The 11,429-nt window shown below is 46.1% G+C and overlaps 1 protein-coding gene across 1 annotated transcript; it reads right to left on the bottom strand.

Moving 5' to 3' along the window:
- Positions 1 to 8,186: 8,186 nt before the first annotated feature.
- LOC120285393 (loricrin-like) lies at positions 8,187 to 10,682 on the bottom strand. The gene is made up of 2 exons (XM_039298121.2): positions 10,554 to 10,682; positions 8,187 to 10,496 (listed from the first exon to the last, which is right to left on the bottom strand). The coding sequence occupies exon 2, from the start codon at positions 9,986 to 9,988 to the stop codon at positions 9,086 to 9,088; it is 903 nt and encodes a 300-aa protein (XP_039154055.1). The 5' UTR covers positions 9,989 to 10,496; positions 10,554 to 10,682; the 3' UTR covers positions 8,187 to 9,085.
- Positions 10,683 to 11,429: the final 747 nt, after the last annotated feature.

The raw sequence follows: 11,429 nt of genomic DNA, 5'->3' as shown, positions 1-11,429 counted from the left end.
AGTCGACTCAAATTTGCTGGACCATGGCGAAATTGAGACCATACTGAGGGAAGTGGACAACCTGCCATATAAGAATGTGATCGAAGCCATCGAGTTCTCTCGGCCAACCGTTGTAACCAATGGAACCTTGTTGCTATACATACTAGCGTTCCCTAAGGTTGCGGTTGAGAATTACCGCCTTATGCACCTGTACGCGACAATAGGCGAAGGGAAACAGATTATACTGGAATATCATAAGCTAGCCACAAGCTCGAGCGAAACCTATGCGGTTCTAGGAGATTGCCTTTCTATTGGCAATACCACTGTTTGCCGGGAAGAGGAACTGCAAAAACTGGAGGAGGCTAGCTGTATCCCTCGGCTACTGAAGGGCGGCCAGGCTAAATGCTCATATCAAAGAAGTAACCAACGAGTGGTTAAGCAAGTCGACGATGGAATGCTCCTCCTGACCAACTTCAACGGAACTCTGAGAACGGCCGCAAGGAACTACGACTTGATCGGCTCCTTTATCATACAATTTGACAATGAGACGATAACGGTCAACGGCCAAAACTATTCCAGTTACTCGGTCAGTCATCTAATGGCGATGCCGGCCGTATTGAGCCACATAACGGCCAGCAACTTTCAACTTTTCCTGGGATACGTCCACGACGTGAGCATGAAGAATTTGGAGAAGATGTCCAACGTGGCGAGTGAGCTTCTAGCCTCTTTTCTCACCGAGGCGGCACTCGCTATCTGTATACTCCTAGGCTTTTATTTCCTATGGAAGAAGCTGATGTCCACCAAAGGCATGCCCGATGTCCGCGAGATTGCCGCAAACTTAGAAGCATTGGGCCAAACCGAGCTGGGCAAGGCTCATTAATCTGCGGGACGCAGATCTTGAGGGGGGAGGAGTTATGAACCCTCTTCTTGAGCTCTTCGTCACACCCCCTCCCACCGGCCTGTCTCACACGCGCTTCCTCCGCTTTCGCCACTTTACGGTCACTCAACCCCCACTTCACAACGCTGACTTCGTTCCCCGCCCTTATCCATCAATACAACAAGGTACCCAACGACCCGCCGGCTGCGATGTGCTGCGTCTGCAGACGACACTTAGTTGCAGCCTAACTGCTGCGCCCGCAAAAAACATTGGTAACGCGATCACGCTACCGACGAACTGCTGCGTCTGCAACTTACGCCTGTTGCTATGGTGCAGCGGAGCCGCCGGACGTTGGATAAGCGACCGCCGACTTAGCACGGCTCATATTTCGGCGACTTGGCCGACTGCTATGCGGAGTCGCCCCTCACCCTGCCCCAGCAGCGAACGCTGCCTGCGATTCTGGAACCGTAGCTCTGATGGGAACCAGGCCCGGTCCCAGTCTTTAGTCTTTTACGGACACACAACCCAGGCACTAGCTGATCACTAATCTAAACCTTAAAGAATCTAAAATAAAGTTAACTATAAAGCTGAACCCTGTCGACTATTACTGTGAAGTAACACAGCATGTTAGCTGTTACATCGAGGAGAGGTATTCGGCAACGAGAGCCGAAAGCCCCGGTGCAAGTATGACTTGCGTTAACTTATATGCAAACCACCAAAACAAATACATACACACATACAACATTTCAAATACGAATTTATATGAACGGTGAAGTATATGATTTCTAAGACTGGGTACAGAACCACAAAATCACATATAAACTGCACACCTTAATAAAAAGAAAAATCTTTGAAACATGCACCCATATTCTCACTCTTTCAACACAAATGAAGTATTCAAATATTACATACATACACTAATACCACTATATTACAGAAATTAACGCACAAAAAACACACACCATTCAACAATAAACAAATAATTAAGAATCACTAAGTACATTATAAATTATATATTCCCTTTCTCTCTTAAATGTCAAAGAAATTAACACAAACTATAAAACAAACAACTCGCTCCGTATTAGGATCACACACACTTCCAAAAAGAGTCACACGTTCAGTTACTAAAAGAACTTCCGACTTTCGATGGTACTCCAGGCGAACTCGACAAATATATAACTAGCGTTGAAGAAATAATCATGCTCATTAGGGGTACCGACCAAACACCGTACGGACTTCTAACACTAAGGGCAATTAGGAACAAAATAGTTGGAAGAGCAGATGAAGCCCTAAACCTAGCTAACACCAAACTTATATGGGACGATATCGAAAGCAACCTACTACGTTTATATTCTAGCAAGAAAAGCGAAGCTACCCTCCTAGGCGAGCTCCAATCTCTCCCGGATAACCTAACCCTAGGGCAATTGTTCTTCGGCTTATCGAGGATTAGGAGCCAACTTATATCCACTACTTCCAATAGTGGACAGTCGGCCACAATCATCGAAGCCAAGAAAACACTATATGTCTGTTTAAATGCCTTCATTTCAAGAATTAGAGAACCACTTGAAACAGTCATCAGTTTGAAAGACCTCAAGACTATTGAAACAGCTTACGAGCTATGTCAAAGAGAAAGGGCTCGTTACCAAAACAGAAACCCATACCCCCCAAACACAAAACAACACCGAACGACGAACTAACAATTACAATAACAATAACAACAACAATCACAGAGACAACAACGACCGCAACAACCGTAAGTCATCTTACACCCAAAACCACTCAAACCGTTATTCAAACCCCAACTCCCAATATCGTCAATCAAACAATGGCAACAGAAATAGTAACCCGTTTAAAGACAATAAAACACCAAATTATGGGCTACACAACATAGAAGAAGAAAAACTCACCCAACACTGCCCTACCGACCTAAATTTTCAGGCATCCGCCTCAGGAACCCGACAGGATACATAAATCCCACCACACATGCAACATCCCTCCCATACATAACTCTAAACCTTCAACAAAAATTCCCCTTGTCATTTCTTATCGATACAGGATCCAATAACTCCTTCATTGACCCAGAATCTGCAAACCAACTAAAGTGCACAACACTACCAACATCCACTTCAATTACAACAGCATTAAATAGTTTCAAAATTGAGGAAAAGGCAATATTCCCAATGCCACCCGAGTTCAAAACCGAAGGTCAAATTACCCTACTTAAATTCAAATTTCACTCTTATTTTAACGGCCTCATAGGAATGGAAGTATTATCACACCTAGAAGCAAAAATAGACCAACTAGTAACCTCAAAGTCTACACTCCCAATATCCTTGTACACTAACCAGGCTTCAAAAATTTTTAACATCCCCGCCTACAGTAAAGTTATCTTACCACTACCGGTAAAGACAAATCATGGCGAATTCTATTGTTGCGCTACACAGCTAAATAATGAGTTAACCTTGTCAGAAGGACTATATAAAGCAAACAATAATATTGCCAATGTCGAAATCTCTAACAAATCCAACTCAGATAAACTGCTATACCTAGAATACCCCCTAGAAGCCATCTCCTACAACAAAAACGATCATATCGAATTCTTTAACATATCAGCTACACCTCTTAATAACGATACCCTCCAAGCCCCATTACAAATCCCAACAGAACATCTCAATCCAGAAGAAAAAGCAGCTTTAATAACCCTATGTAAACAATTTTGCGACATATTCTACAACCCAGAAACACCATTAACTTTCACCAACAAAATCACATACTCCATCCCCACCATAGACAACACTCCTATCCACGCAAAATCCTACAGATACCCTTTTGTCCAAAAAACAGAAGTCAAAAAACAAATCGATTCCATGTTAGATCAACAAATTATTAGATCTAGCCACTCCCCTTGGAGCGCCCCGGTATGGGTGGTCCCAAAAAAACTAGACGGTACAGGGAACAGGAAATGGCGACTTGTAATAGACTACCGGAAACTCAACGACAAAACCATTTCGGACAGATACCCCATCCCAAACATAAACGACATATTAGATAGCATAGGCAAAGCAAAATATTTTTCAAAGCTCGATCTAACTAGCGGTTTCCATCAAATTGAGATGGAACCAAAAGATATCGCCAAAACAGCTTTTACAGTCGAAGGGGGCCATTACGAATTCATACGGATGCCCTTCGGCTTAAAAAACGCACCGGCTACCTTTCAACGGGTTATGGACAGCGTCCTCGGCGACCTTAACGGCACCATTTGCTTAGTCTATCTCGACGATATTATAATTTTCTCGCCTTCCTTACAAAAACACCTATTGGACATAAAAATGGTATTCGAAAAACTTAGAGCGGCAAACTTTAAACTACAACCCTCGAAATCAGAATTCCTGAGCAAAGAGATAGAATTCCTAGGCCACATAGTCACACAAGACGAAATAAAACCAAACCCGAACAAGATAAGTGCGATCAAAAAATTTCCTTGCCCCACCAACAGAAAAGCTATCAAATCTTTTCTCGGTTTACTGGGGTATTATAGGAAGTTTATAAGAGACTTCGCTCGAATAACGAAACCCATGACTAAACAGCTGAAAGGAAAAAGACAAGTTACTACAGATAAAGATTTTGTAGACGCATTCGAACAGTGCAAAACTCTTCTTTCCAATGACCCGATACTCATACACCCAGACTTCAAAAAACCATTCATTCTTACTACGCATGCTAGTAACTTCGCGTTAGGAGCCGTACTATCCCAAGGCTCCTTACAGAACGATAGACCTGTATGCTTTGCCGGCAGGACCCTCTCTGACACCGAAGTCAACTATTCAACCATAGAAAAAGAAATGTTGGCAATAATATGGGCAGTAAAATACTTCAGACCATATATTTATGGCGTAAAATTTACCATTGTTACAGATCACAAGCCGCTAATATGGCTTATGAATTTCAAAGAACCCAATTCGAAAATAATTCGTTGGAGACTCCAACTCATGGAATACAATTTCGAAATAATTCACAAGAAAGGTTCACAAAATGTAATCGCAGACGCCTTAAGTAGAGCAGACCCAAATTTAAACCACAGCGAAACACTGACTGTTAAGCCTTGTCCCACATCCGAAAAACCTATTCACGAATTTAACACGCAACTCATACTAGAAATAGATACAAATACTTCTTGCCAAACTACAACACCATTCAAACAAAAGCTTAGAAAAAAGTATTCACAGCCCTCTTTCGATTTCGATAATATTGCTAAAATCTTGAAAGGAACCCTACAACCTAACAGGATTTGCGCATTCTTGGCAGACGATAATAATTCCGCATTAATCGAAAAAGCATTCTTAACTTACTTTGCACACAAAAAACACTTTAAAATTATCAGATGCAAATCACTTCTCCACGAAATTGTAGGAAACCCCGAACAAAACAAATTCATTCAGGAATATCACACTAATAAAAATCACAGAGGCATCGATTAAACATTCCTTCACCTCAAACGAGAAACCTTCTTCCCCAATATGAAAAGCAAAATCTCTGGACTAATTAGGAATTGAGAAACCTGTCTAAAACTCAAATACGACAGACAACCACAAAACATTGTATTTGAAATCCCAGAATCCCCAACGAAACCCCTCGATATAATACAAATAGACATCTACACCATTAACCATAATTTTAACCTGACAATCATAGACAAGTTCTCAAAATTCGCAGCTGTCTACCCCATTCCAAATAGAAACGGTATCAATTGCACCAAAGCAATCAAAAACTTTTTCAGTCAATTCGGACTACCCAAAAACTAATACACGACCAAGGAGTAGAATTCTGCAACGACATATTCCGCAAGTTTTGCTCTCAATATAATATACTTCTCCATGTCACATCCTTCCAGCAATCTTCAAGTAATTCTCCAGTAGAACGCTTACACTCCTCTTCGACAGAGATTTACAGAATAATACTAGACACACGAAAAAAACACAAACTGCCTACAGACCACGAAGAACTAATGTCAGAAACTGTAATAACCTATAATAACGCAATCCACTCCACCACTAAACACACCCCTTTTGAACTTTTTAATGGTAGGACCCATTTATTTGACAAAACATTAATACCCAATAATGAGCATGACTATTTAAATAAGCTAAATATGTTCCAAGATAAACTCAACTCCGAAATAAAGGAAAAATTGTCCACAAACGCCCAACAAAGAACAGAAAAGCTAAACACAAGCAGAGTAGAACCAAAACACTACAACCTAACAGCACAATTTTCAGAAAAGAAAACAGGAGAAATAAACTAACACCACGGTACTCCTTACACAGAACAGCAAAAGACAAAGGAAAAACCTTAGTAACCACAAAAAATCAAAAAATCCACAAATCAAAAGTTAGGAAAACATTCAAACCTCCAAATGACAAGCCTTTCCACCTGCATTCCAGATCTTGCCATGGGGCATACCAATCTATCCTCATCCACAACTTCAATAGCACCAACCTCTTAGCAAAAGTGCCGCTAGGGAAAACACTCGTGATAGGAAACTATAAGAAAATTAGCCACATAATCGATCTGTCCGAATACACCAACTGTATTGAAAAATTATACCAAACCATCGATACCCTAAGACACGATGAAACACTCACCGACTCTTTATCAATACTAAATGCTAAACTTGCCCAAACTCAAAGTAAAATAGACGCACTAACACCCTTTTCACGCCACAAAAGAGGTCTTATTAACGGGTTAGGTAGTTTAGTCAAAGTCGTCAAAGAATATAGAAACAGAAATTAACCACCTAAAAAGCCAAGTCACAACCATCGCAGATAACTTCGAAATACAGAACACGCTCAATGATGAAATTCAACTACGGTTCAAAAACTTAACAAGACACATTAACAATGAACAAGATTTGATTAAAAACTTCTTCGAAAACACTCAAAATACAATATACAAAAAAAATATATAACTACGAAGAAGAACTAAAGAAACTACAATATATAAATAGGCTTAACTTTAATATAGACTTATTACTTAGTCACCTAAGCGACATTATAGAAAGTACACTGCTTGCCAAAATTAATGTTATCCCAAAACTCATTTTAGATAAGACAGAAATAAACAAAATCAAACAAATTTTTGAAGATCAAAACTACACAATAACACATTTTTAACCTGTTAAAAATGAACACACTCAATCACCAAGACAAAATAATTTTCAGTATCAAAATACCTATTTTTCTAAATTTTACCTACGAAATGGCAAGATTAATTCCACTTCCAATAAATTCCACACAATTTGTAATAGCACTTAAGTACTAAATATATAATAACAAAAGTAATAGTATGTTTTCAACTATGTATAAATGCCCTGTAATAGAAGAACAATTCGTCTGTGAAATCGATTCTATAAATAATCTTAAATATAATACTTGCCTGGGACATCTTATCCAGAATAAGACCAGCTACTGCGACATAAAGGAAACGGGACTCACGACCGATGTGTTCGAGCCGGAAAAAGGCTTCATATTTGTATTTAACGGGAACAACCTCCCAATCATATCCTCCAACCAGACCATAACTAATATCAATGGATCAGCTATAATAAAGTATAACAATTGCAAATTACAAATCAATGAAATAAACTACGACAACACGGCGGTATCAACAGAAGAGCACCCCGACTTCTTCCTACCACCAATACGGAAATTAATAAAAACTTAACATACTCACCTTGGAAAGACTTCACCTGGATACACTCACAACATCCAACAAGCTACGGGTCGTCACGGCAGGAAACTTTCGACACTCGACAACCTTATACATTCTCTTCACCGTCTTCACAGTCGCCGTAATACTCACCTGGACACTTCGTAGAGACACCCACATCTTTCATACCAGGCCCGACCACATTCTTCCAATCGTCGCTCCACCAATTCCTCCGCTATGGCCGTCGCTCCAAACTGGGGGGGGAGGAATTACCGACCCATCGGTACAATACACCACCCCTCCCTCTAAACCACCACGCCTTCACAAGTGAAGACAGCGAACCGGGAAGCGTTGCGATACAAAGTCGCAACATAAACATCAACGACGAGTCAGCCGCCGACATCCGCCAAAAAGCTGACACCGCATTCCCTTCGCACAGACAACGCAGCGCATACAATCCCATATACATACTTGTTAACATACTTTCTGCTGCGTCAGATACTTTATTTCTAAGAACTCCAACATTGTAATACACTTATACATATTCACTGTTAGCTTATTTAAGACCAAAAAATAAAGACGACAGTCGGTCGAGATCTAGCAGCAAACACTTGTAGACGTATCCAATATTCAATCCGATCGAATTCCCTGACAGCTGTAGCTACTTTCAAGATCGGCTCCTCTCTTCTCTGCACCTGAATATCCCACGAAGCTCTCCGGAGATCACTGTGGCTACCTTCTGGATCAGCTCCTCTCTTTTCTGCATTTGAATACCCCGCGAAGCTCCCCCGGAGGTAACTCGGGCGCCGACGGGCCAGGGCCAGACTTCGAGGAATAAAAAAAAAAAAACACAAATCAAATCGTTGGTGTGGAAAGGGGGAAGACGATACAAGGTATCGATACGAAGCAGAAGTCAGCAACACACACACACACAGGCCCGTTAGAGCGCGAGAGCGGGACAGGGAGGGTACGCAGCCAAGAACCGTTAACGGTTAACACACACACACAGCTGCGGATTCCGTGGGAGGCGAGTATACGGACGGGAAAAGATCCGTTACCGGTACAGGCCCACGGAATAACGGCACAAGGAGCAGAAGCAAAACCGTGGTTTCGTCGCGGAGAGCGCGGCTCGAGCTGGTCTTTTCAGTTTGAGATCACCATGGCAGCACACGTGTTTCACGTCCGGGAAGTACGAGAGAACGGCGCCGGGGAACAGCCCGGGGGGATATGGAGTAGGGATTCCGGTTCCTACCTCCAGCTCCTGGCGTCACCCCTGGTGTCGCGATCTCCATCCCCGGGAAGTGTAGAGGACCCGGAGGAAATTCCGGACATCGAGCTCGAGGACGACCAGCCAATGGCGGAGACGGAGGGCGTGGCCGAGGTCATCACCCTCTCCTCGGAGAGCGAGGAAGACGATGACGGAGGCGAGACGGTCACGACGGAGGTGTCATCGGACGAGGACGAGACTGCGCGAAAGGCCAGGGCGCGGATGGCTTATCGGAGCGTCCGGCGGGCTACGCAGGGTCAGGGACGGATAAGCCTCGGGGTCGCGCCGCCGACCGAGGATCCGGTGGATATGAGACGATTTATGGAGGCACGAGTCGCCACCCTGCGGCGTTTCCAGCAGATGGTGGACGCGCGAAAGGTCGCCGACGCCGAGGCCGCATGGCAGGAGCGTTTGGCTCGGCTGCAAGAGGAGGAGGAAGCACTGTGGGCACCAGCCCCGGAGCCCACGCAGCCACTGGCAAGACAGCTACCGCCGACACCGCAGCCACCATTGCCGTTGACGCCGCCGCCGACTCGACCACCGCCGCCGCAGCCGCCGTTGCCGTTGACGCCGCCGCCACGGCAGCCGCCGCCGCCGATACCACCACGGATGACGGCGACCCAGTCACCGCCACCGACACCACCACGGATGACGCCAGCGCTGGCGCCGCTGCCGACGCCACCACGGCCGACGCGCACGCCGTCAACACCACCGCCGCAACCTCGCACGCCGACACCACCACCCCAGCAGGGGGAATGCCCACGATATGACAGGCAACAGGCGTGGGAGATTCCGCAGGTCGGCCGTCGGCCAGGTGGTCTGCACGATCGAGATGGGAGGGCGTCTGTGGCACCAACAGTCGGTGACGTGGACGTGGCCCGCATCGATGGAGACCGGGGACGCGCCGGAAGCCCGGGTTTGGGAAGAGGCGGAAGCGATCGGCTGGAGAACGCCGGACCAGGAGTCACGCGATCCGCGATTACGCGCCCGAGCAGAGGGTAAGAGGCCGGAAAAGGAGGTCCCGAGGGAGGAGAGCCCGGGAGAAGCAAACCCGGAGAAGAGGGAGTGGAGCTGGCCTGCACCAGGTGAGGCGCCGCCACCACCAAGGCTGCCGAGGCAAACGTCGTGCCCGGAAGAGCGGCAACCGCCGCCGCGCCCATGCCACTGCAGGCAGGCGTCGCTGGACGGGCAGAAGTGGAGGGAGGTGCCAACGGAAGACTGGCCGCTCCGGGTGGCCGAGGAAGCGGCTCGACAAGGAGCACGGAAGCGAAGAGTGCACTGGGCCAAGTTATTCGAGCTTGGCGGGCAGCGCCAACTCCTTAAGGTACGGAGGGGCGGGGAGGTAAGGGTAGCAGTCGCCGAATAAAGAACGCCAGACGGCAATAGAAAACCGTATGTCTGGGTTTTTTGTAAACAACACAGGCACAGTAACAGTCAAAAAAATGGGTGCGGGCATCTTCCGCAGCAGCCGTGATAACGCGCGAGGGGAGTGACGCGGGGCCAGGCGTGCGGGCCGGCATACGACGCGGAGCTGCTGCAGGCGCGGGACGGGAAGGCACTCGCAGAACGCAGGCGGGCCTCAGTTGACAGCACAGTCAGGCCTCCGGGGAGCGCGGGGCCAGGGGCAGCCGCCCGGAGCATGAAGGGGGCATACATGTGTTGGTGGAGCTGGAAGCGAGAGAGGATTTGTTAATATGGCGATACGCAAGAAAACGTTAGACTTACCTTTCATTGAGCTGCTACACCGAAGCACGTGAGGAAACAATTGGGATGGGAGCACCCCGATAGCGACTCTCGATCGATAGGATGCTCGTATGCGGCCACACTGGAGGTAGCGATCGGCACGAAATGGCAACGCCGGAATATCGACAGTGGCAACGACGCGTTGATATCGATAACAAGAGTTCGGCGATGTGCACAGGCGGTGTCGCGGATCGAATATTGTTATCGATAGGCTAGTTAGTATTTTTGAGAAGTCCGAATGTGGAAGGATTTGTAAGCCCATATGTGCCTGGGCACATTGTTTTTCGCCATTGTAAATTGCCGGGAAAATTTAGCTTTTCATTGTCGTGTAAGAGTTGGAGGACACACTGCGGTGAGCTAATAAGTTAAGTTAGTTGCAATTGTGAAACATTGAATTCTTCCAGAATAAAACGTGTTCTACTACCACGGATTAGTCTGCCTTTCTTTCGGGAACCAATGCGTGGGGTAGCCGTTTAAGGCAACTCCATGTGACGCACGACGACAACCTTTTATTCGCAGTCCTAGGGCGACTGCAGGGGCAACTTGCGCTGGAATGACGGTTTAGACGGCTAGCCAGGATTTGTGTGAGCACAGCCAGCGCTACGTACCGGCAGAGGAGTCGCAGCCAGCGACAGTGGCGTCGCAGTCAGCGACATAGAGGGACGCAGCCAGCGTCGAACGCCGGTACGAACGAGTCGCAGCCAGCGACAAGGAGACGCAAGAAGCGTCATTTGTGGAGACCGCAGCCAGCGGTCAGAAGGCACAAGGAGCGCCAAGCATCCGTGGCCGCAGCCATGCAGAGGAATTTGAGCTGCGTTGACGCCGAAGGAGGCCGTCTACTGTTCCGTATACTGCCGG

This window comes from Drosophila simulans, chromosome X (assembly GCF_016746395.2).
Source record: "Drosophila simulans strain w501 chromosome X, Prin_Dsim_3.1, whole genome shotgun sequence".
NCBI lineage: Eukaryota > Metazoa > Arthropoda > Insecta > Diptera > Drosophilidae > Drosophila > Drosophila simulans.
This window is presented reverse-complemented; position numbering and strand designations above follow the sequence as displayed.

Coding starts and splice junctions, on each gene's coding strand:
- LOC120285393 (XM_039298121.2), bottom strand. CDS start 9,988: ATGGGCGCGGCGGCGGTTGCCGCTCTTCCGGGCACGACGTTTGCCTCG.